This window comes from Fusarium fujikuroi, chromosome FFUJ_chr01 (assembly GCF_900079805.1).
Source record: "Fusarium fujikuroi IMI 58289 draft genome, chromosome FFUJ_chr01".
Lineage (NCBI taxonomy): Eukaryota > Fungi > Ascomycota > Sordariomycetes > Hypocreales > Nectriaceae > Fusarium > Fusarium fujikuroi.
The window spans coordinates 203,640-227,895 of NC_036622.1; the positions used below are offsets into that span (position 1 = coordinate 203,640).

Below are 24,256 nucleotides of genomic sequence, written 5' to 3' on the forward strand. Positions count from 1 at the left end.
GCATTTCTAACATGTATAAGAGAAAGTGCAGGGTGATCAGACCTTTATCCAATCCTGCCTCGTCTACTTCGTTCAAGTTATTGCAGTCTCACTGTCTTTCCAATGGCAGATAACCCTGTTTTCATCTCCTGGCAGACCACCTCACTGACCATCAACTTTGTCAAAAATGAGTTTGGGGCAATTTGTCTTTATGAGATTCTCCCCTTGAATCATCGCCATCAGAAGTCTGCTTCACCCCTCTTCGCCTCGTCTGAGCTACCACTTGTGAGTGTCAGGCTCAATGGCGAAGGCAATACCAATGACAAGACGGCAAAATCACTTGTTGGCGGGTATCTGTCTTCCAGGCTGCGATACAAAAGTCATCAACAGAGCCATGATGGAGATATGCAGAGATTGGACATTCATAGTGAGGATGAAAGGTCGGGGATCTCAGTGACTACTCATTTGAGCGTATACCGAGACGTGCCTGTCCTTAGGTCAGCAGTCACCATCAGAAATGAATCCAAGTCGTCAGATGTTATTGTGACGCAGCTTTCATCTTTGACCATCGGCGGCCTCACAACAAGATCAAATGAATGGAACAAAGACTATATCCTCAGAACGGCAACCAATACCTGGTTCAGGGAAGCTCAATGGCGCAAACACTCACTACCCGACATTGGCATAGACAAAAACGGTATCTGTGAACTAGGTGACGGCCACTCAGGGTCTCAGGCAACCTTTGGTCTCCAGAACAGGGGATCCTTCTCAACTGGCTCGTACCTACCAATGGGAATATTGGAGTCTGAGTCAAATTCGGATACCTGGGCTTGGCAGATCGAACACAATGGATCCTGGAGATGGGAAATCGGAGACTACAAAGATAGCGTCTACGTCGCGGCTGGAGGCCCAACCAAGGCAGACCACGATTGGAGACATACTCTACGCCCCGGCGACAGTTTCACTTCGCCTCCGGTCTCTCTGACTCGGGTTTCTGGATGTTTCCAAGACGCTATCCGTGCACTGAACGACTACAGACGACGAATCATTCGGCCACACGATGACAACAAGAGGGTTCCGATAGTTTTCAACGACTACATGAACTGTCTCATGGGCGACCCAGATGAAGATAAGATCGAAGCTTTACTCGATCCTGTGGCCCAGTCTGGAGCCGAATACTTTGTCATTGATGCCGGCTGGTACGCCGATGATAGCAACTGGTGGGATGACGTTGGATTGTGGGAACCTTCCAAAAGGCGGTTTCCCTCTGGATTCAAAACACTGATGGACAAGATTAAGAGTAAGGGTCTCATTCCAGGGCTATGGTTGGAGCCTGAAGTCGTGGGCGTCCGGAGTGTCGTTGGTGAAAGACTGCCAGAGGATGCGTTCTTTCACGAGAATGGGCAACGGGTTGTCGAGAGAGGAAGATTTCAGCTCGACTATCGCCATCCGGAGGTACGAGCCTGGATGACCAGCGTCGCTGATAGACTTGTGGTCCATTACGGAGCTGGGTTCTTCAAGTTCGACTACAACATCGAAGTCATCCAAGGAACCGATGCTCCAGGCCCATCTTCCGCTGGTGCCAACCAGCTCCTCCACCAGAGATGCTATCTCGACTGGGTCCGGTCACTCCTCGACAAGCATCCAAACCTTGTGATCGAGAATTGCTCCAGCGGTGCACAAAGGATGGATTACGCCATGCTATCAGTCCACTCTCTTCAGTCCACCAGCGACCAGCAAGACCCTATCCTGTACGCTGCCATCGCTGCAGCCCTGCCAACAGGTGTACTGCCCGAGCAAAGTGCGAGCTGGGCATATCCTCAGCCGGAATGGAGCGACGAACTCAATGCTTTCACTGTAGTGAACAGTCTGTTGGGGAGAGTCTATCTCAGTGGTAGACTTGATCGTTTGAGTACTTCGCAGATGGAGCTCATCATCGAGGGGATGGATGTTAACAAGATGATTCGTCGGCATCTTGTGACGGCACATGCTATCTGGCCTCTGGGACTGCCTCGTTGGCATGATGATTGGATATCGCTGGGATTGGAGACTGATAATGGTCTGTACCTTTCAGTGTGGCGAAGAGGCGGTAGCTGTTCAAAGAAGATACCGCTACCAAGACTGGCTGGCAGTGGCAAGGTCCAGGTAAACGTCTTGTACCCCAAACGACTACCTACCCAAGCCATTTGGAACAAAGGACAAGATGCTCTAGAGCTTAAACTTCCTGAGACGAGGTGTGCTCGGGTTCTTCATATTACTACCTAGATAGAGAATTGATCTGTTGGACATTTGATTCACAGCCATGACTATGCCCAAAGTCATTGCCTTCTCTGTTGGCTGAATTATTTCTCTCTCGATCTTATGTATATATTAGAGGGTACTGACCTTGCATAAATTGGCTCAAGCCGGAGTACAGGCTTATCTAGGGCTCTAGGAGATTGCTAGGCCTTTCTCGAAAAATATATTACATAGGGTATCAAGTACCTCCAACCTTCTGCATTTTAACTAACTACTCCTCCCTGTTGTGACCCGGCAGACGGTCCTTGACATGTGAAGGAATAATACTATAGCTATATCCCGATGCCTTAAGCGGCAAGCGCCTGTTAAAATAAGCGTATATTTAACTCACGGACACTAGAGAAGTTAGGTATGAAGGATAGTAAATTTCCCTTTGAATGCGGAGAGAGGCAAAGGACTCGGGCTTCGATTCGCTTTATGTGTTAGCACACAATCAGGAGCTAATCCGAAACAAGGCCCATTTACAGGGGTGTGCAACTCCGATGGTGGGCTTAGCCTCGCAGCTAAGCGCCAGTCTACAGCAGGTCAGCTTAAGCCCCGTGGCTGTGACAGTAATGCGTGTGGTTCCAACAGGCCTTTGCCCAATAAAATCGAATCTTGATTTGTCGCCAGGCTGTATGGTTTGTGCCCTTTTATGTTGCTTATATTTAGAAAACATCATCATTGGACGGGCATCGATTTATCTCACTTTGGTGACCACTAACCGCCAGCCGATTCAACACGCCCCAGTCGAATCTTCAGCTCTAAACGAGACCATGAGGTGAGCTGGGCAGTTTTCAGATTCAAAAAGGTGCAAGTGACCACCACTATTCCTATCAGGCAAGCTCAAACCTCTTGGGTCTCATTTGAATCTTCCTCAACAAACTCTGATCTTCTTTCTCGCCGGCACCATGGTTGAATGGCAATTCGAAGTCATTCACAACATCACCAGCAATAGGAAGCTGCTTGGCACCATCATTTCGCCAGAATGGCAGATGTGGGATGAGGCCTATTTCAAACGGGTGTCTGACACGCTTGCAGACCCGACACATACGGCAAAGCTTATGGCAGAGGGATGCAATAATGGAGACTTTGGAGAGCTAAATTGCACCAAAACATGCGACAGCGCCGAGTATATGTTCAGATCTCCGCAGAACCTATGGAACTGCATGACTCTATCGACTGTAGCTATGAAGGTGATTCCAGAGCCAACCAACGACACAGTCAACAGAGGCAGTGAGAAGGACATGGATGACATGTTCCATTTTGGTTCCTTGCGCGACTTTGACAGACTTTACGCCTTCAGAAAGGTTCGTGAGTGTCTGTGGCAGTCATGCTCCGACTCCAAGTACGGGAAATGCACAGAGGATCTTTTCGACTACCAATGTAGCCCTATACACCAATTCAGCCTCGGTAACTTTGGCACGGTCCTTTCAGAACGCTATTGTACCGTTGCAGATCCTGGGTTCGACTTTGACCTGGTTGGACAGGGAGTGAGTACCATTGTCCACGCCACTATCGCCATCTCCATGCTCTGACAATGAATGGACAGGTACTCATATCGTACATCATGCAGTACGTTTTAGTCTTATTCTTTTGTCTTTCTTTCGCATTGACTCGTCAGTGGACGAGGAAGCACATTTGGGGACGAGTTGGGAGGCTCATGAGCAAAAGTAGCTTGCTACCCTCAGCTACCAGACAAAATGCTTGTCCGCCAGTGAAGTGGTCCATTCGATTCTGCAGACAGTTCCCCAGCGCGATAACATCGACCCTGATAGACCTTCAGGAGACGCAGACTCTCTTCGCAGCAACCATTTCTGTAGCCACCATTGTGGCGTTCCACTACTACACGGGCCTGGCTAACGTTGCTTCCATATCCTCCTACGTCCTCAACAACGAGATCGCTCAAGGCGTGATCATCATCGGCATGATCCCTCTTCTCTTGCTGCAGCTCGTTCTTCACGCGTCGGAACATACATCGACATACACCCTTGGTTTTGTCCTGCTCAATTGGCTGTTCATCGTTATCAAGTCTGCACTTCAGAAGGGGGGTGCTGCTGGATTCGAGAAAACCCTCCAGAGGCAGTCATCATTGCCGGTATGCGGCAACAATCCTGGGGCCATGTCTTACTGTATGAACTACAACATAAAGACGGGTTTCACCCATATCGAGCTTAGTCTGATTTTCGTGCATGTACTGACTTTCTTGCTTCTCATGGACTGGACGCTAGACACGCTACATGGTTTCTATGAAAAGCATTGTCCCTCGAAAAAGGGCTTATGGGTGCGGAAGTTAATCAAGAAGAAGGCCTTGGCCATTCTGACGGCATTCTTGGCAGTCGTGCCCATGGCCTTCGGGCTCGCTGACCTGGTCCGATTTTACAAGGGATTGCGCGATCGGTATACCCCCGAGGGCGGATTGCCTTGGTCATTTGGACAAGTTACGGCAGTAGCAGTCTGGTTCCCAGTGGTCTGCAAGTTCTTGCACTATTGTGAGTCTTGTCTATGAATCTTTTCTTGCACGTATGCGGTTGCTGACTTATCTTGCATAGGTGTAGTAAAAGATGGTGTCCAGGCCCGTATCGACAAGGAAGAATATATCGTATCACGTCGCGAAACCGCCATTTCAGAATTAAAAAGTTCCGAAGAACCTGAGCTCGACAATGCTTCCTTGATCAAACCTGCTGTTTCGGGTAGCATGGTTGGGGCCGAGACGATTGAGATGCGAGCCTCACTGGATGCTTCGGCGGAAAGCTTGCTCATGAGACCACATGCAGGCTGGGGTCCTGATATGGAGACCCCATGAGTCGGGTTTGTTGAGATTTGTCGGATTCGAAGTATTTGTGTTCCGTTTCTAGGTTTGTTAGCTTTGAAGCATAGTCATCAGTGAAGATGCTAGTGGAACCAGTCAGATGCAGCTCAATTTCCGCACCATAATATTCATTCCCCTAGAGGCATATCCTTGAGTTCCACCTATAGCTGCTTTTGCATCTTTAGACCTGCAATATTCTCCACAAGACACCGCTCTGCCTAGAAGCTACGAGAGACAGTGTAGGGTACCATATCGATCAGCCCGTGACTGGTTGAGCCATCTCTTTCACATATCTTATTCTTCCTTAATCCCCTTTATCTCTTTAATGTCCACTATAGATTCTTTGTATCCAAGCTTATTATTTAAGAATATTCGAAGTTAATATGGTTAGTGACTATTAGTAAAGTTTGGAGAACCCATGCTCACCCTAAGGACTATACGGCATGTCAACAGGCCCCAAAGAACAAGGATGCAAATATGTTAATCCGACCAAATAGAGTTTAGCTATCCTTCTTACCGACTATTCCGGGAGAAAATCAGCAATGCCACGTTGTTCTACTTTGCATCAAATACTCCGTTACTTGACTGATCCAGTAGCCGTGTATGCCACAGGCAGTTACTGGCTTAACAACATCCTTTTAACTGTTTGCGACATTATGATTTCCTCCACGCTCCTCCTCTCAGCTTTCATTGCTGCCGCCCAAGCGATTGACGTTGATGTTGCGGTCGTAGGCGGCGGGGGATCTGGTGGTTATGCTGCTGTCCAGCTGCGAGAGAACTATGGCAAGAAGATTGTAGTCATTGAAAAGCAAAAGCAGTTGGTACATAGATTGCATGAAATCTTGAGGGAACAGTGACTGACATATCGTAGGGTGGCCATGCACAGTCCTGGTACGATCCAGTCACTGGAAAGGCGTACAACTATGGCGTTGACGCGTTTACGAACATCACCGCCTCAATTGACTTCTTCAGACAACTGAAAGTTCCTATCGGGCCACTCCAGTCCGTACCCGCAGGGAACTTGTACGTCAACTTTGAAGATGGCAAAACAGTTGACTATACGCCTCCCACCACGAAAGAGGCCGCTGATGCTATGGGCAACTATCGTGACCAGTGGCTCAAGTACACCGACATCCTGTTACCTACTAGCAAGCATTTCCCACGAGGTGACAGGGTTCCGTCGGATCTTTTGCTGCCTTGGTATGAGTTCACGCGCAAGTATCAAGCAGAAGCTGCGAGCCCAAGCATCTGGGATATTGTCGTCGTTGATCTTAACACTGCGTTGATGATTGATGTATGGAAGGCATGGAATCCCAGCGTTGGATCTTTCCAACCAGTATCAGGTGATAACACGGAGATCTGGAGAAAGGCTGCGAAACTTCTGGGCAAAGACGTCCTCTATGAGAGCGAAGTGATCTCCGCTAAGCGAACCAAGAGCGGAGTGAAGCTTGAGGTTAGAGATAAAGATGGGCACATCACAAAGGTCAACGCCAAGCGACTTCTGATCACTATCGGACCAGAGACAATCAACCCGAAATACTTTGACCTGACCAGTGAGGAACTGGAAGTCTTCCATTCCGCTGCCGGCAACCGCTACTTCACTGGCATTGTATCTCACCCTTCTCTGCCCGCAGCTGAGATCACCAATGTTGTTCCAGCTGCCATCAACGCAAACTACCTCGCGTACCCAACAGTCCCCTTCCAAGCATATTTTCACTATAAAGGAAACTCTTCCACAGGGCCTATCCACCGCGCACTAGCTGTCGTCCCCAGAGAGACGTCAATTGAGGATGCCAAAGACCTTATCCGCAAATCTGTTCAGAATCTCATTGATGCGGGAACAATCCCAGCTGGGAACTCTAGCGATCTCGATTTTAGAACTTTCTCGGATCATGGACTATTGTATAGGCGCTGGTCTGCTGAGCAGCTGCGTGGTGGTATTTTTGCAAGGGCGAACGATCTTCAGGGCCAGCGATCGACTTGGTACACTGGGGCTTTCTGGATGAACAATGATTGCGTCATGTTGTGGAACACTACAAATGCCATCTTAAAGGAGATGCTCAAAGACATTTAGATCAAAGTGTGCCGGTTTATCCAGCTTCAGAGGACTTGAGTCACCTGATCTTCCTCCTTTTCACTTCTTTCCGGCGATCATCACGGTTCGTCGAAGTTGCTTCGTGTTCTACCTATATCAAATATTACCATTCTATTGACAATTTCGTATCTACAAAATTCAACTCAGTGAAGAGAAAGCCATGTGATCCCGCAAGGTCAAGAGCCCTTGAAACTCTCTCTAAAGAGAATCCTTTGGCTCAAGCTAAACGTCACCTTATTATCAATATCAGAAACAAATTGTTGATTAAAAAGGCAGCAAAAGTGTTTGTAACCGTCTGATTTCATGTTCGCCTAGCACGGCATGCCATTATTCTGACCCCAGACCCAGTGCAAGTTAGTTCCCACCTCGACTCCGTCCTCAGTCTCCTTAGTGAGCGTTTCAACGAGTGATTCTATCCCGCTCTCAGTCAGCCCCAGGCTCTCGTCCCGATCCACTAACAAAATACCGTGGAGGCTTTGTGCCATGTACTCCAAAGCCACTCTGGTGATGACTGGGGTCAGATCAGGTCTTCCCAGCATGACGAAGACCTTTTCGTCTACTTGTTGTAAATCAGCTTCTCGAAATTGACTTTGTAAAAGGACGGGGCACCTTACACACGTTAGCAGAGCTTTTAAGTAAACACATTGGAGACTGAGGGTTTGGGCACTTACTTGGGGTCACGTCCGAATTTGACGGCCGCTGCAGACTCGATCCTCTTCCACTCATGGAGGGCAGCCGAGTATGGGTTACTGGCGTATCCATAGGCTCCTATCTCGGACCAGAACAGGTATCCATCCGGCTTGAGCAGTGTCTTGAGATTCTTTACAGCTTGAAGCCACTCATTCTTCTTCAGCGCTGCATACAGTAACTTCACATGTACCAAATCATATATTCCCAAATACTGTTTCGGAAAGGGTTCTAGCACGTTGCCATACTGTAACTTGACATTTGCCGGCAAGGAAGTAGTTTCGTGGAATTTCCTTGTGTCAATGTCGAACCCGTCAAGCTGTGCCTCCTCGGTCACTCTGGCAGCAAGCTCCTTGAGAAATATCCCAGTTCCTGTGTTTGCGTCTGCGACTTTGGGGGCTGAGACAGACTTCAGATGCTGCCAAATGACGGGAGGAAGATCACCACGAGTGATATCTTTGAAGACGTCATGTTGAAGGTCAAGGCGCTGCCGTTCCCTGCCGGCGTCGCCATGATTGAGGGTGTAGATTGAGGGCATTCTGAACCGCTTGGGTGATAATGCATTGAGAGGTGACGATATATTGGGGAATTGTAGATACTTGCCGTCCGTTAGGTGCTTATATGTGAGGCTGGGACATGGTGCGGAAGCCCGGAATAACATGTCGGCAGTTCATTCTTAGTAAAGAATTGTCCCCGATGTACCAATCCGAGCTTGCCGATCAGGGTCTTATTATGCAGCACATTGGACACGGCAAATCACAATTATTATCAGTGTCACACAGCACCTTCGGAACCCGAATACGAGATTCTACGCTGACGTTGGTCTCCGCTTATGGCGCCGCTTATGTCGATAGGCTTATAGATGCTGCAACAACTTGGCGTAACTTTCAGCTCATAAGCTAAGATCAGTGTTACCAAAGCATGAAACCTTCCCTTCAAATTATAATCTGATCTTTCACTGATTCGTAGGAGGAACTTATGCCCATTAGGAGGCATGATTGTGGTAGTACTGACTGGGATGTTGCAGTCCTTCTAGTCTATTTCATCGAGACTTCTATACTACGCGTTACCTTACTCTATTCTTCTTGCAATTTGAGCTCTCTTGATTTGAGCAACACTCTCATACTTTCTCATTCAGCTTCGCTTGCATAGCACCTCTCATAGCCTCGACCGGAGCCTCTCTTCCAATCCACAGCTCAAACTGGGCATATGCCTGCTCTTCCAACACATCAACGCCCCTGTACACCTTCCAACCAGAACATCTCTCAGCAACTGTCATCATTCCGGTCACTTGCGGTCTGTATGCCATCTCTACCAGCACTCCATCTCCAGTTCCTGAGAACAAGCTACCAGGAATCCTTTCAGCTCCAAGATCGTCAGCTGGTACGCAGGCAACGACAAGCCTGATCTGAGCATTCTTCGCAGTGGAAGCCTCTTCCAATGTTGCAAATACCCGGGTCTTGAGGTCAGGAAACCTCGACGCTAGATCCTCGGCCTTGCTCAAAGTCCTGTTGACCACAATGAGCTCCCCAAAGCCCAGAGTCTGGACAGCGTAGCATGCTGCTCTAGCAGCACCTCCAGCACCCAGCACCAGAGCCGACGATGAAGCAAAGTCTCGAGGTCCAGACTTCTCAACACATCTCTTGATCCCGATCCAGTCTGTGTTGTCACCATGAAGCACTCTTCCACCATTGAATTCTGTGACAACAACGGTATTTATAGCTCCAATGCTCTCTCCTCTTGGGGAGACTGATCCCAACAACTTGCCAATCTGCAGCTTGTGTGGAAACGTGACAGATGCGCCGCCAAAGTCAGGTCGTTGAATTATGCTCTCCACTGACTCATCAACATTCTCGCTCTCGTGGATTTGATAGTGATGTGGCAGGTTCAGAGCTTTGAAGCCGGCATTATGAAGTGTCGGTGATAGAGAGTGCGATATGTTGTGACCAAAGATGTAGAACTGCTTTCGGCCATCCTCTTGAGCGCCTTGCGGCACGATGTCAGATAAATGAGTCATTGGGTTTGTTATAGAGCCGTTTTGGTTATCGAGACGTTGATGAGATGGAGTATTGTCATCTGTAACCATGATGAACGAATGGATGGATTGGTCAAGCAAATATTGATGATGCTGAGAACATTGGTCCCTCCGATGTCAGAACAGAACATAAAGTCACTTTTCCCTCAACTGATAAGAAGTGGAGCAACCCTTGTTGTGATAGACCGGTCACCAAGGGAGTGGGAAAGAACTTTGCCGGCTGGAGCAACATCCACCACTGGGTGGCTTTAGCGCATCTGCCTCCGTTAAATCGTTTAGCAGTTTGTTTTTCGATACACGTATCATCAACGGCCAATTTCTGGCCACTCTCTAAGGGTCGTCACATGTCTAGCATAGTGTGCAGCCATAGCGGACGATTCGTGCGAGTCCTCACGGTCTCTCGCAGCTGATTCTATTACCAAGATATTGAACAAGCCAATATGCCTGCCTCTTCAAACTAGAATCCCATGTCAAAAAGGTGCTCAAGATTACCAGGGGCGTCATCAAGCATTCCCAGATGCTGCATGAACTCTGGTGGGTTTGCCAGCCTATCTGCTCGTTAGTTACGAAAACGGTGCCTATTGTTTATTCACTTACCAATTCGTCGAGTCCAACGTAGCGAGACTGTCGAAAAGACCATCGTCTTCAATGTTTGAGCCCAAGGTCGGGTCTATTGGGAATGACATTCTGCTTGTTGGCTGTGAATTTATTCCATTGTCCGGCACTGATGTGCCCACCTTGCTCGACAATAGTGTTGATGGAGTTGGTGGTAATTCGAAATGGGATGGCACTGGTCTCTTCCCGTGTATTGGGAGTAGTGAATGACCGTCTTTACCGGCAGTTACAAGGCTCGCATCGTTCAAGACATCATCTTGGGATATTCTACCCAACGATTCTTGTAAGATGTGCAAACATCTCGCAACACCTTCTTTAGCGGAATTGAAATCAATACTAATAGGAGTATAATGCGCTTCCTGCTGAAGAAAAGACCTCCCAACTAATTCCAGGCAAGCTTTGACAACAGGTGAGATAGCACAGCGACCTATGGTCCGGACGCGTTTCTCTGTGAGGCTGGCCCAGAATGAAACAATCTCCCAATAGCCGCTTGGGCGTTCGAGGATAGGACGGTTGGAGACCGAAGCTTCAGTTGCTGCCATTTCAAACAGGGTTACTAAAGCTATGCAAAGACCAAGAGTTTGAGGTGACAAGGTGGCAGATTTTAGGCTATCCATAGCGCTGAAGTTCTCTTTGCATAAGCCTATGAGCTTGCTAAAGCTCCCAGCCGGGACTAGATTCTTTTTGTGGTGTATCAGATCGTTCAATGATAGAACGAGCTGGAGTGATCGATTGAAAGTACTTATCACATGCCCCGGAACATGCGAGTTTGTGTTCTGTTGGTCTTGCTGATATTCTGGTTCAACGAGGATCTTGAGGTTCCATGGCTCCCATTCCTCATTCCCATCGGCCAACAAGCCGTCTTGGAGGAAGATATTGGAGGATGTGAGGTATGGTAGCGTATCGAGACGTGCTGCGACTATGGTTTCTAGTTGTGTGCAGCCCATAGTTGTCCGTTTTATGCCATCCCGGCTTGGCGGATCAACTGCGGTGCCTTGGGAGAATATGCCAAGGGATATTGCTGTGTATATGGCCCGGCCGATTGTGGTCCATGCTGAAGGCCAGCGGTTCTGATCCATTTCAAAAAGGCATATAATAAGAAGAGCTCGAACATGTCCGAGGTCAAAGATAGTTGGGTTCGCGAACAAACTTGTCTCTAGTAGACTTCGTGGAGAGTGGAGGCTATGTATGTCGCCAGGCTTTCTGCAGGAATTACTTGATAGCGTTGTCGACTGATGTGATGCGTACGCAAGGACAGCATGAAGAAAGGCTAGTTCTCCAGATGAAAGTGAACTAGTAGACGTCGTCGGCGCGCCATTGGATAATGTGTAGGCAGCACGCAAGAGTTCGTGCTTTTGTGATATTGGAAACCAGCAATGTGTCGTCTCGAAATAGAGGTCCAGAAGGTAAGACCAGTCCTTCGGAAGGTCAGGGACAGCGGCGGATGACATGGAATTTGAAGGCCGTGACTCGGGTTCTGGCTGGCGGTTGATGGCGGTATGAAGTGCCGTCTTTTCGAGACATTGAGGGGATGAAGATACTGGAATAGGTATAGGAGAATAATCAAAGGTTGGTATGTCCGGTTGTGTCGTATTGGTGTCCATTGGCGTCATGGGAGCCCCTGACGTATCCTTTGTCGATACCAAAAGCGTAAGACCCTCGACCACCTTTGTATCGAAAATTTGACTTGAATCGGCACCTTCTTCATCAAACTCACTCTCCGTGGAGAGGAGACTTGCCATTTTCTTAGATACAGACGATTTATGCCATGTTTCGAGGAGAAGATCGACAGAGATATTGGTCTCGTTGAGACCAGATGCAGGACAGAAGGATGATTGCTGAACAACACCCTCCAGAAGGGCACATATCCACTCTTCACTCCCCTGGATGGACTTGAAGATGAGTCCCAGCAATGTTTCGATGCCTCTCACGTAGCCCGGTCGCAGTCCTCGCTTCTTTGAGGGCCCATAGCTGCATGTCCGGTTGTTATCGATACATGACTTGCACGACGGGCGTTGGCCACCGCAACGATCTTTGCGTCTCCTGCATTCATTGCATGCTCGTGTAATTCGATGTCGATTACGTCCATTGGGCCCCTTGTCTGAAGTCTCCGTATCGGTCCTTGCTCGTTTCGAAGCTCGTGGACTAGCTTCTGTTTGACCTCTGCTTCTCGTATCTGGGGAAGTCGTCGACATTGTGGTTTTAAATAGCTGATATTCTCTAACTCGCGGTCATTATTTCGTTTCTCTCAACTGCTGGTAGTTGACGCCAGCCAGATTTCCTTGATCCGAATTCATCAGACTCACCCACCACAATCATCTTTCTTCATCCTTTCCTAATTCAGTAAGCGTTGTGCGGGGTGACTGGGTCTAACTGGAGCGGCAGAAATTTCTGCCGGTGCTATTTGATTGGTTTGGAATATGCCGCGTCCACTTACCTACCCTGGGCGAGTATCAAGGGTCGGCAATATGATTAAACACTGTGAGCGCAAGACATGGCTGGCCGCTCAGAGAACAAACAGCACCATGTCCTCCTGTGTACCCATGACTCTGGCTACTCAAAAACACACAGTTGGGATTTATGCCTGATGTTTCGACGGGTCTACGAAGCCCGATCGACCTAAGCCTACAAAGCTGCCCTAGTAAGACATCAACAGAAATTATGGTAGCTTCAGCTGGAAATACGCCTACTGGGCCTTCGAGGATGCCAACTCCTCAAACGCCATTCTCGAGGAAAAGTACCCCCGATCATTCTCAACCTAGACACAACTATGCACCAAACGCATCTGTCGCGCTCATCGGCATGCGAGGCAGCGGCATGTCAACGCTAGCGGTCATGGCTTCGAGCGCCTTGGGTTTTCGAGTTCTAGATGCGGATCAATACTTCTACAAGGCCACAGGGCTTTCTAGAGCAGTATACAAAGCGACTCACGGCATATCTCAATACCGACAAGAGGAGTTGAGACTAATGAGATCCATGCTCTTCGACAATCCGACCGGCGCAGTCATCGTGTGCGGTCCCGGTGTTGTTGAAGGTACGGGAAAGGAATGGCTTGCCGAGTATGCCAAGGATCATCTCATCATTTACATTCTTCGAGACGCTGAAGAGATTCAACGGCATCTGAGAGTATTCGACGTGGAAACTATTCGGGATCTCACACGTCGTGCAGCACCAGCTTACCGGAATCTGTCAAGTTTTGAGTTCTACAACATCTCAGATATGTCGCTATACAGACTAGATACTGCAACCCCACGTGGCGATATATCGCCTAGGGCTCTTGCACTCAAAAAAGTAGAAGAAGACTTTCTGCAGTTGATATACAGCATCACAAGGCGAGACGACTGCTACAGCAAGTACAAAGCAAAGAACAGTCTTTCTTCCATACCACTGGAGACAAGAAAGTTTACCTATTCTTTATCCTTGCCACTGTCAACGCTCAGCACGCTGATTACTGAGTTTCGCGGACTGGACACGGAAGCAGATGCTCTTGAACTCACAATACCGGCTATCAGTCTCGGAAATGAGGTCAACAGCAAGGACACTGCCACAGATAAAATCAGCAGGCATTTCTTCGTCGTCAGGAGAAATATACGACTTCCAATTATATACCATATCGATACATACGGAAGTGAAAGGAGGATCTCCGAGGATGAGTACTTTGAGCTTCTACATCATGGGCTCCGCCTGGCTCCGGAGTACCTCTGTGTCGATCTCAAATGCGACACAGCCAAGATCCAGAACCTCATTGCATCTAAAGGCCAAACGAAGGTCGTCGCACACTATATCGTTTCAGACCCAGCAGAAGATGGCTGGAACTTACCAAAACAATGGGCCATGATTGAGCGAGCTCAAAGTCTCGGATGCGACATCATCCGTGTCTGTCAAGAGGCGAGGTCCATGGAAGACAACTTCGCCGCCCAACACTTTATCCATCGAGTCAAATCGTCGCCAGATCACGCCATACCTTTAATAGCATACAACACTGGCCGCCTTGGACGTATGTCCTGCTATCTCAATCCCATCCTCAGCCCGGTTACGCACCCACTGGTCCGAAGGTTGGTACCCAACTGTCCATCAAACGCTCTTCTTACTGTGCAAGAAGCGCAGAAAGCAGTCTTCTCATCCTTTCTTCTCGACGGCCAGTATTTTGGCATCTACGGGAATTGCACATCAAAGAGTCTGTCACCGGCTATGCACAATGCTGCCTTTAAGCTCTTGGGAATGCCGCACCGATACAACATCTTCCTTCACGAGTCGTTGGACCAGCTGTTTGAACTTGTTAAGGACAACACTTTCGGAGGTGCGAGTATAACTGCACCATTCAAAACGAGTATAATACCCAGGCTTGACTTTTTGAGTGAAGAGGCAAAGGCCATTGGAGCTGTGAACACTCTTTTATGTCTGAAAAAGCCTGCTATGGACTCTTTACTTGACAGAAATACGGCTGGACCAACAGTAGCTCTTTTTGGTGAGAACACTGATTGGATTGGTATTCATACCTGCGTTCAACGAAATCTATCTCCTATCAATGCTGTCAGAAGACGGACGACAGGGCTAATCATAGGCGCTGGAGGCATGGCTCGTGCTGCTGCGTACGCACTCATTAGACTCGGTGTTCAGACGATTCTCATTCACAATCGAACTCGTTCCAGGGCAGAAGAACTGATCAAGCAATTCGATAACCAACATAAGAACGAAAGTAGCAATACTGCGTCGGATTGCACCGAGATAGGGAGCGGAAGTCATGACCATCCTTTGTTTAGAGTCATCACTTCGAAAGACGACGCATGGCCTGAAGATCTAAGCCTACCAACAATTGTAGTCTCGTGCGTGGCAACGCGAGAGATCGATGGGGAGTGCTCAGCAGACACAAGTCTCCCAGATCATTGGCTTTCAAGCCCAACAGGTGGCGTCGCAATCGAGGTAAGCATTGACGGTTCCGATTAAATACTGCACCTAGGATTAAGCTAATATTCGAGCACAGCTTTCGTACACACCGCTAGAGACTCCACTACTCAAGCAAATTAAGTCGTTATCAGAGAAGGGATGGATACCCGTTGATGGTCTGCAGGTCCTACCAGAACAAGGAATGATGCAATTTGAGTTATTTACTACAAGGCGAGCACCAGCCAATCTTATGCGGGAAGAAGTGTTCAGGGCGTATAAGGAGCGGTTGGAGAGAGTAGTAGATACATAGTACCTAGACAAAACAATGACATCTATCAAGGCTATAATACTGTCACATGGCCGTAGACATTCTCAATAACTTGACTTTCTATCAAGACGCCAATACTCTTTCATTGTACCCAGGGAGGCACGGAGGTAGGATGTTGGATAATGAATTAGCCATTGAACCTCGGGAGTCGTATCCCCGGCCCGACGTTATCGGAACAGTATTTTGCCGGCGCACTTTCGTCATTCTGGTCTTGGGCGACACGATGTCACCAGATGATAAAGCACTACCAACAATCAACAACATCGTTGTCATCCCGAGTTCATCTAGCTACTAAAATACACAAAATGAGTTCTTTCCAGCCTGCCATTCTGTCAGCATCGCTCGGCCGAGCATGGCTCCACGACTTCGCCAACAAAGCCAAACAAGCTTCGGAACATGGCTTCCAAGGCATCGAAGTCTTCTACGAGGATCTTGAATATGAAGCCAAAAGACTACACAGTGTCGAAACTCCCAGCAACGACCAGATTCTTGACGCGGCATCGCATATCCGGGAGTTGTTGGATGGCTTGAAGCTTACAGTCATTGGTCTTCAGCCTTTCTTGTTTTATGAGGGTCTCAAGGACCGCGAGCAACACGCTCGACTGATTGAAAAGATCAAATTATGGTTCAAGATTGCAAGGATCTTGGGTACCAACACGATTCAGATTCCTGCCAACTTCCTCCCGGCTGATCAATTGACCGGCGATATGGATGTTATAGTGGGAGATCTCGTCGAACTAGCTGACCTGGGTATTGAACAAGATCCCCCAATTCGTTTTGCATACGAGGCTTTGTGCTGGAGTACGCATGTCGATACTTGGGAGAAATCCTGGGAAGTGGCCCAGAAGGTCAATAGGCCTAACTTTGGTCTGTGCCTCGACACATTCAATATCGCCGGACGTGTCTGGGGCGATCCAGCTTCTCCAACTGGCAAGACACCCAACGCCGACCAAGGCCTCAAAGAATCCTTAGAGAGACTTGTCAAGGAGGTCACTCTCGACAAGGTATTCTACATCCAAGTCGTCGATGCTGAAAGAATGGAAGCCCCCTTGGTCAAAGGACATCCATTCCATGTTGATGGAAACCCAGCTAGGATGAACTGGTCGCGAAATGCTAGGGCTTATATGTATGAGACGGACCGAGGTGCATATCTCCCAGTTGAAGAGATTGCCAAGGTGTTGATTCATGATATGGGATATAAGGGATATGTCTCAATGGAGTTGTTCTCACGAACTATGGCTGAGGAGGGGGAGGATGTTCCGAAGCAGCATGCCGAGAGGGGCATCGCAGCTTGGAAGAAGTTCGTTGAGAGGTTGAAGTTGAACGAGATCTAGATATGCAGGAATTTGAACCAAGAACGTGAGCAGTACATCTAGCTATCTCTTGCTCATAGTGGATACTTTGAATCTTAGTCGAAGTCATTCAGAAGACTGTTGAAGCAAGAAATCTTACGTGAAATACTTGGTACCAATACTTGAGTATATATAATCTAGAAGTTGATGCCAGGACTCTTCTCAGCCGAGTCGATAAGTACCTTCCACGCTCCCTCTCTATCAAGCTTCTTCACTCTCTCTTCACCAGCCCAAAGCCTCCACTGCTCTTCAATCTGATACCCAATAACATGCGTTCCTTCCACCGTAGGCCATCCCTTCTGCTCCGCCAGCTTGATCATTCTCGTCCTTCTCGGCTTGAAGCACATATCAAGTAGCACTCCCTTCTCAGGACGAGACAGAAACTCTTCCAAGTTGGCTCGAACAGCAAGCTCATCTGGAGTCTGAGGCTCGAAGTCAGGCACCGTACCCACGACGTAGTAAGGCGTCTCAAGCTTTTGCGCTTCCCCTTCCTTGACGTGGATGATTGTCGGAACAGGTGAGAGTTTCTGAGAGTCTTTTATGAGGTCCTTTACTTCTTGCTCATCGCGATTCAACACGTAGATAATTGAGGATTGGAAGTATGAGCTAAGCGCGTAAACAGCAGCTCGACTAGCTCCTCCTGCCCCAACGATCAAAGCTGGCTTGTTCAGAACAGGTACACCAGCTTGATCGCCCTTCTCGAGGAGACAGCCCTTGATGCCGCGCCAATCTGTATTTGTTCCACGCAATTTTTTAGGGTCTTTCCAGTCTCGGTAGACGTTGTTGCAAGCGCCAATGGTGGCAGCAAGGTCGTCCAATGCATCGAGACGAGGAATGATGGCGTTTTTGTAAGGCATCGTGACAACCAGGCCTGCTGTAGTGTCTTTTCGCGCAAGGTCCATTAATCCATCGAGGGTGGCACATTCCGTAGCATAGAATGTCCATGGTAGTCCGAGGGATTGAGCAATATGGTTGTGCATTGGCGGAGCGATCGAGTGACCGACGCCAATGCCAACGAGGTGCAAGGTGCGCTGTTCTTGGTTTTCTGAAGCCATGTTGACCACGATTCTCCGGGATGATTCAATCTGAGTGCTATTTCATATTTTGACATTGAGTTTAGTTTATCTATGTCATTTGCTTCCCCAGACTTTAGGCGCGGAAGATTCTTCTGCCGCTTTGGGGAGCACCCTCCGCTGGACTAACCCCTCACTACTCCACTACCACCCTGATCCCAAAGCCTGACTGTGCCTGTTCCCGTCTTATGCAGAAATCTCTCAACTATACAACAGTAAAAGTTCTCCTACCCCATTCCTTGACCACAGGCAATTGGCAGTAAATATGAGATGTGTCCCCTGGTAGATCCGCATCAAAGAAACCCAGTCTTGAGTAATCAGTGTCATTCTTCTTTCTCAGAAGAATTCCAGTCGTGGAGTTATCAACTAAGACGGCAAGTAATGTTACCGTGGCCCAGTCTGAGTCAGGCTCTTCTGCATCGGGACAAAACTTGATATGGGCGTTGATATATCCTCCGCCAGGCGTCAAGTATCTCAGATGATGCCCGCCAGGATTCTTCCAATCCGATGTACTTCTGCTACATTTCCACTCCAAGTCCAATGCAGGCCCCGTGGCACGAAGAACACCGCCTTTGACGGACCCAAATGGTGCTTCTGGCTGATCGAGCTCGCACTTAAGAGAGTCCACTGACAAGACCGCTTTTCCGTTGCCAGGACCCCATGTTACTGTGCTGTTAATAGCCGTCCAAGACCACGATGGTCCCTGATCGCTTGGCCTTGGATATAAAGCTCCAGAACGGCTTTCCCAAAGAAGTGTTTTAGGAAGGTCTTTAACCCATAAGCCAGCGGCGTATTCCCCTCCGCGCATGGGGCTGAAAATCTGTGCGAGGCCCGATATCGCGAGAATTCTATCAGTTTGCTTTGTTAGGTATCGTCCGGTGTATAACTGAGCCAGCCTATTCCACTCCCACATCACGAGATGGTCCTCAGGCCTTGGGTGGTCGCTCTCGGGATGAGTGCCGAAGAAGGCAATAGCATCCAGACACTCAGTGCCTTTCAAGACTGTGTTGTCACTCGAAGTCCAAGTTCCATTATACTGGAACGGGTCACCTCCTTGTCTATCCAGGCTCCATCCGTCACAGTTTCCCCTGCGTTCCTTACGACAAGACCACGTAGTTGTCCACGTTCCAATAATGACCAGTCGGCGAGACAGTAAGTATTCCTGCAATGTCCAGCCCCGTGTGTCCAGGAAATTTTGGTCTTCATCCCTTTCTGCGGCTTCGAACGTCAATGTGCATTGTCTTGTCTCTCCATCTTCCCCACGGAATTTCACGATGGTTGTTCCTGAAGGAACTGACCTCTGGTGAAGAAAACCAGTATGAGCGTCGGAAGCCCTTCTGGCTGCAATGGTGAAAGCTGCATGAGTATAGACTTGGGTCATCTGGCCAATCTCAATCTCTTTATCGGCTCCTTTGCTGTCTTGAATGATGCAGAGTGAGTCGACCCAGATGAATCCAATTCCAAGCTTGTGCGAGGTCAGAATGGCATCTTGAATTGTCCTAGGAATCGTATCCCAAGGGATTTCGGTCCTGTACGAGTCTTTGTTACCTTCCTTTAAGCAATTCTTCAAGTCGCCACCCCAGCAATAGCTTAGAGCTGTGTACTCGGTGTCTTCGCCTAGGGAATTGCCTTCCACGAGCCTCACGCAAGGCTTTTGATCGTTGCCAATTCTGAGAATCTCGATCAGTCGAGTGGGGAGGAAACTTGGACTTGGCTTAGAGCAGATTATATGGGCTTCATATTGGCTGATGTCGCATCTGACTTTCCAATCTCGAATAGCCGCGGCGGTGATGTCTGACAGGGGATCTGCAACTATCGGCTTTCGGGTCAAAAGGTTTTGTCGTCCCGTCCATTCGACCTCTTTAGTCGTTAGTGGAACAATAACACAACTGAGAATACTAGTTCACCTTGATCTGTCGTGATGTTGTACGAGAGGAACTCTGCATAAACCTTTCCTTTATGTGATGGAGCATGAACATATTGGTCTTCGATTGGGAATTCAAGCTTTTGGCCACTTGAGAGAGTCTTCTCCAGAGGTATCAGACCATGAAAACGCCAACCATCAGTGTACAGTTTCAAATCATGCGGGCTCAATGTTTCTGGGTATCCTTCTCCAAACTGTGAAGAGAGATACTTCCCCAGGCTGCAGCCATTGCGCGCACCTTCTTGCAGATCATCAAGACGCACACCAGTGAATCTCCTGCGAGTAGGGGAGGGCTTGGCGTACCTCCAGAAGTTCGAGTCCAAGTCTGTATCTATGAAAACGTTTTCTGGTGCTTCGCAGAGGTTGAGCTTCCTGCAGTGTAGGCAGGTATGACCTCGGAGAAGTAGATTATTCATTTCCAAAGCAGGGCGTGAGACGAACGTCTGTACATGGAAGACTATACAGGGAATAAATCAGCTTTCCAGCTGGCGCAGGCTTACTCCAACTCAGAACTCAAAAGCTAGGAACTTGCGTAGAAGGTGATTAGGCAGAACGAGAAAGTTTTCAAGTGCAGATTATTTGCATCTTGAGCTAACCCTGACTATATCTATTTGTTGGTCTTGCATAGAATCATGTGACTGTGGACCAGTAGAATTTGATTGTCCATAGTTGAGTCCCATCACGGCGGCTAGTTTGTTCGCTGAGCATGGGTCTATATGCCTCAAGCATACTAATTAGTCAGAATTGGCACTCGGCAGTGCCGAAGTGGATAAACACTAGCCTACGGTATAGGCGGCACACTAATCTCATCCGCCGGTTTAGCCGTTGACTGCATCAAGCCCCCGATTGATAGTCCAGCCCAACCTGACTGTGACCCAATTTAGCGATTTGCTTTTCCATATTGGCGGTATCCAAAGAAGTTAATGAATATTCATACAGGCCCAGGCCCAGGCCCAGTCGATAAATACAACACTAAAGTAGGAATGGCACGTCTTATACCTCAAGACTGCATCTCAAATCATGCCACATCGGATGTACGTCTATTCTCGACACACACTCAGACCACAACATAGTATTCGGTAGTTAAAAGCCTAGAGTTTTACTACATAAATAGCTCAAAACAGATATATCGGCTAGCTCAGCCTTTTCCTTCCTGGGGAATCTCAAAACCTCTGCGACAGAAGGAGAGACCAGCCAAGAAGGCATTCTAAGGGTTACTAAAGGAAACAAAGCATGGCCAAAACTAAAGAGTAAAAAGCTTCAATAGAGAATTTTTAATTGAAAAGAAATACTGCTTAACTGCTTGTAAAGGAGCAAGGAGCAAGGGAATTGTGAATAGGTGTTCTGTTTTAAGATTCCCATCTACTTCACGATGACATCGTGATAGGTAGTAAGCATCCCGGTGCTAGTTCATAATCGTGATGATAGTTAAGCCCTTTATGTAAACCTAAACACCAACCAGGATTCAGATTCTGAAAGTCACGGGACTTTCTCACAGTATCCCTGTCGTTTTGTCCATGTCATGGAACCGTTGGATATGTTTTCCCAACTTCTTCTTTTTGATAGCTCAGACTTGGTACCTTGGCAATCTTCAAGACAAATCTAAAAGAAAGAGTTGCAATACAGGCTTATCTTGATTCCCCTCCAGAGGATTCCAAGCCATGTGGCCATCTTGATCCTCGAAAGACCCATGTTGCATGACTTGTACCGTTCCTCAACTCCGAAGACTAGGGCATGGAACCCCTTGGCAGTCATGAGGAGTTCATGCATTTGTGGTGTAGCTAAGATGGATAGCACTATGCAGCGAGTTGTTATCGTTTCCCATTGGGATCGGGTAGTAGACGTGGCAGGCATGAATGTAACCATCTTGAGTCGAGACTTCCGCATTGACTTTGGCGATAGGATTTTCGCTCTTAGAAAGCTCTACGAGAGCCTGTGGTCCAGTCTTTGCAAACAGAACCTGTCCAATCTCGTTAACGGTATCATGAACATGCCCAGAGTCATCTTTCCAAGAAACCGGGATGTTCATAGTTCCCATAAAAGCCGAAAGATCATGATACATCGATGTAGAAGGTTTCCCATCGGAAGATAAGCCCTTGGGGTCTGTCCATAAGCCAACAAGGCTGTCATCGACGGTGGTGGTCTTGCCAGTCGTCTTAGGGGGTGCCTTGACTCCCGATTCGGCGGTGGCAGCTAGCTGATCACTGACGGAGGCAAAGTTCTGATGATATTTGGCGAGCTTTCGTGAGTCCGTCTCAATAGCCTGACTGTTCAGGATAGCATCAGCGGAAAACGCATGGGTGCTATTATCCAGAGTGAGGAGACCAGCTACTTTGCCAACGGTCCCGACGGCGGATGCAATATCGCCCGAGTGGTCGAGGACCCACCCACCAGCCGACTTGACGCCGTCCCAGAGGTTATCGAAGAAACCCATGATGGTAAAGGTGAAGAAAAAAGGTGGAATAGAGTCGGATGATTGTGCTTTTCAAGAATAGGTCTGTATAGAGAAAGAGAAGCTAGTGATGGTGAGTGCCGAAAAGGCGATCTCAACGACTTTATAGCTTCTCAAACTTCTTTGACACACGTTTGCGTGGGAACATTCGCTTCTCAGCATTTCTTGTTGCTTATGTCTCAGTCCTGAAAAGCATTCTTGCCCCGATTCGGTCTTGTCACATACTTGAGGCGGATCTGATGTTCTGCAAGAGAAAAGAACGGTAAATTAAGCGAGGACAGCCAGCCACATGTCCTTTAGTTTAAAAACTAAATTCTTTCGGCCACCAAGAGAAATGGAAAGGTTGAACGTTCGTTATTCTGGGGAAATGTCTTGACAATTTGTTATCAAAGTCAATATAAGTTAATCTTGGAAAACGCTTTCGTATCTCCTTCCAAACAAAGCCACAAGTAACTGATGTTTAAACAACAAAAGAATAACGGGTATTCTCAAAGTCTAATGCTAAACACTACCTTCTAAAGTTTGACAGACCATACATGATCAAGTGCCCCGAAGATAATATATGGTGAAGCATCGCGAATGGCAGAGCTTAATCGCTTCCCAGAGCGTTTATCTATGTGACCCTTCACATCTTACATATCCAGTCAAGGCTCAATCCCCTTGAGTCGATGCATAGATACAAATGAGATTTAATTCGACTCTCTCCGGACATTCAGTTATTCAGAAGTGTAAGGCATGTGATATAAGCTATTAGCTATAGGGTCTACTAACTTAAAATAACACTGTTATGAAGGTTAATTTAAGTAGTACATTAATTACTTAATATAATTATATAAAGTAGGCTTTATAAGGCTATTTAAAAATAATTATATTTAATATATTAAAAGAACTTTAAATATATTCTTTAAGGAATAAAATAGCTGCCTTAACTCCCTATCTTAGCCTTTGAACTTAATATTATTAGAAATACTGCTATAGAGAAGTAATATACCAGGACTAATATAAGCAAGAGAGCGAGAATAGGCTTTACGGCAGTAATATAAGCCTTTCTCATGATGTTGTGATTCTCGATATAGACCAAAACACAACTGGCGCTTGGAAGATGAAGGAATGGAAGGATCAAAGAATTCAACAGGGATCCAACACAAGAAATAGAGTTGGGAGTCTGTGGCACCCCGGCCTAAGCATCGGTCAGGCTGTTCCCAATAGAATGGGCCTGGAAAGTGTATGTTAGGCGAGCAAGAATGTTGATTGATTCTTATGTGCGACACTCACGTATTCATATATGGGAAAGTTCCAGTAAACGACTTTCCACGTAACACAATGGATAATTTACTGCCCAAGGCCTAGTGTACAACAATTGAGGTCTCCATTAGCCCAATAGTAGGGTGCAGGGCATCAATATTAATGTCTAAGGAGGGCTCATTTGTAGCAAAATGCTGATGACATAATTCAATTGGGTACCGCCGCTGCTGAGGTTGCCTAACGAAACACTGGACAAATCTCTCCCTCAATGTGCATGCAGACTTACCAGCTAGGGGAGCCTAAAAGATCAGCGATTTATCAGCATACCAGACAGACCCGATACTTAATCAACAGCAAAGAAAGATGATATATCGATGATGGTTTAGATCTAATTCAACAGAACGCGCTAGAGGTCACCTATTTATGGTCACCAAGCCTCCCAGGATCACAGACATAGCATGAGAATCCGGGCATGAATATATCTCCACTCTTTCT

The 24,256-nt window shown here is 47.6% G+C and overlaps 11 protein-coding genes; 5 read left to right on the top strand and 6 right to left on the bottom strand.

Moving 5' to 3' along the window:
• Positions 1-102: 102 nt before the first annotated feature.
• On the top strand, positions 103-2,244 carry FFUJ_02016 (related to Melibiase subfamily; the record flags this gene model as incomplete). Its single annotated transcript, XM_023579561.1, has 1 exon — positions 103-2,244. One exon carries the CDS (start codon positions 103-105, stop codon positions 2,242-2,244), a length of 2,142 nt encoding a protein of 713 aa, XP_023423586.1.
• Positions 2,245-3,167: 923 nt separating this feature from the next.
• Positions 3,168-5,062, top strand: FFUJ_02015 (uncharacterized protein; the record flags this gene model as incomplete). XM_023579672.1 has 3 exons in its annotated part: positions 3,168-3,749; positions 3,809-4,748; positions 4,809-5,062. The coding sequence occupies 3 exons, from the start codon at positions 3,168-3,170 to the stop codon at positions 5,060-5,062; spliced, it is 1,776 nt and encodes a 591-aa protein (XP_023423587.1).
• Positions 5,063-5,724: 662 nt separating this feature from the next.
• On the top strand, positions 5,725-7,142 carry FFUJ_02014 (uncharacterized protein; the record flags this gene model as incomplete). XM_023579783.1 has 2 exons in its annotated part: positions 5,725-5,889; positions 5,940-7,142. 2 exons carry the CDS (start codon positions 5,725-5,727, stop codon positions 7,140-7,142), a joined length of 1,368 nt encoding a protein of 455 aa, XP_023423588.1.
• Positions 7,143-7,474: 332 nt separating this feature from the next.
• Positions 7,475-8,388, bottom strand: FFUJ_02013 (uncharacterized protein; the record flags this gene model as incomplete). XM_023579894.1 has 2 exons in its annotated part: positions 7,475-7,772; positions 7,835-8,388. The coding sequence occupies 2 exons, from the start codon at positions 8,386-8,388 to the stop codon at positions 7,475-7,477; spliced, it is 852 nt and encodes a 283-aa protein (XP_023423589.1).
• A 582-nt stretch (positions 8,389-8,970) lies between these two features.
• On the bottom strand, positions 8,971-9,936 carry FFUJ_02012 (related to ARO1-arom pentafunctional enzyme; the record flags this gene model as incomplete). The annotated part of the gene is made up of 1 exon (XM_023580005.1): positions 8,971-9,936. The coding sequence occupies one exon, from the start codon at positions 9,934-9,936 to the stop codon at positions 8,971-8,973; it is 966 nt and encodes a 321-aa protein (XP_023423590.1).
• A 406-nt stretch (positions 9,937-10,342) lies between these two features.
• Positions 10,343-12,695, bottom strand: FFUJ_02011 (related to quinic acid utilization activator; the record flags this gene model as incomplete). XM_023580116.1 has 2 exons in its annotated part: positions 10,343-10,433; positions 10,483-12,695. The coding sequence occupies 2 exons, from the start codon at positions 12,693-12,695 to the stop codon at positions 10,343-10,345; spliced, it is 2,304 nt and encodes a 767-aa protein (XP_023423591.1).
• Positions 12,696-13,161: 466 nt separating this feature from the next.
• Positions 13,162-15,447, top strand: FFUJ_02010 (related to negative-acting regulatory protein; the record flags this gene model as incomplete). Its single annotated transcript, XM_023580227.1, has 1 exon — positions 13,162-15,447. The coding sequence occupies one exon, from the start codon at positions 13,162-13,164 to the stop codon at positions 15,445-15,447; it is 2,286 nt and encodes a 761-aa protein (XP_023423592.1).
• A 573-nt stretch (positions 15,448-16,020) lies between these two features.
• FFUJ_02009 (related to dehydroshikimate dehydratase) lies at positions 16,021-17,049 on the top strand (the record flags this gene model as incomplete). Its single annotated transcript, XM_023580339.1, has 1 exon — positions 16,021-17,049. The coding sequence occupies one exon, from the start codon at positions 16,021-16,023 to the stop codon at positions 17,047-17,049; it is 1,029 nt and encodes a 342-aa protein (XP_023423593.1).
• Positions 17,050-17,204: 155 nt separating this feature from the next.
• Positions 17,205-18,122, bottom strand: FFUJ_02008 (related to pentafunctional arom polypeptide; the record flags this gene model as incomplete). Its single annotated transcript, XM_023580450.1, has 1 exon — positions 17,205-18,122. One exon carries the CDS (start codon positions 18,120-18,122, stop codon positions 17,205-17,207), a length of 918 nt encoding a protein of 305 aa, XP_023423594.1.
• Positions 18,123-18,345: 223 nt separating this feature from the next.
• FFUJ_02007 (related to tol protein) lies at positions 18,346-20,480 on the bottom strand (the record flags this gene model as incomplete). XM_023580561.1 has 2 exons in its annotated part: positions 18,346-20,000; positions 20,048-20,480. The coding sequence occupies 2 exons, from the start codon at positions 20,478-20,480 to the stop codon at positions 18,346-18,348; spliced, it is 2,088 nt and encodes a 695-aa protein (XP_023423595.1).
• A 1,346-nt stretch (positions 20,481-21,826) lies between these two features.
• Positions 21,827-22,498, bottom strand: FFUJ_02006 (uncharacterized protein; the record flags this gene model as incomplete). The annotated part of the gene is made up of 1 exon (XM_023580672.1): positions 21,827-22,498. The coding sequence occupies one exon, from the start codon at positions 22,496-22,498 to the stop codon at positions 21,827-21,829; it is 672 nt and encodes a 223-aa protein (XP_023423596.1).
• Between the last annotated feature and the right edge of the window lie 1,758 nt (positions 22,499-24,256).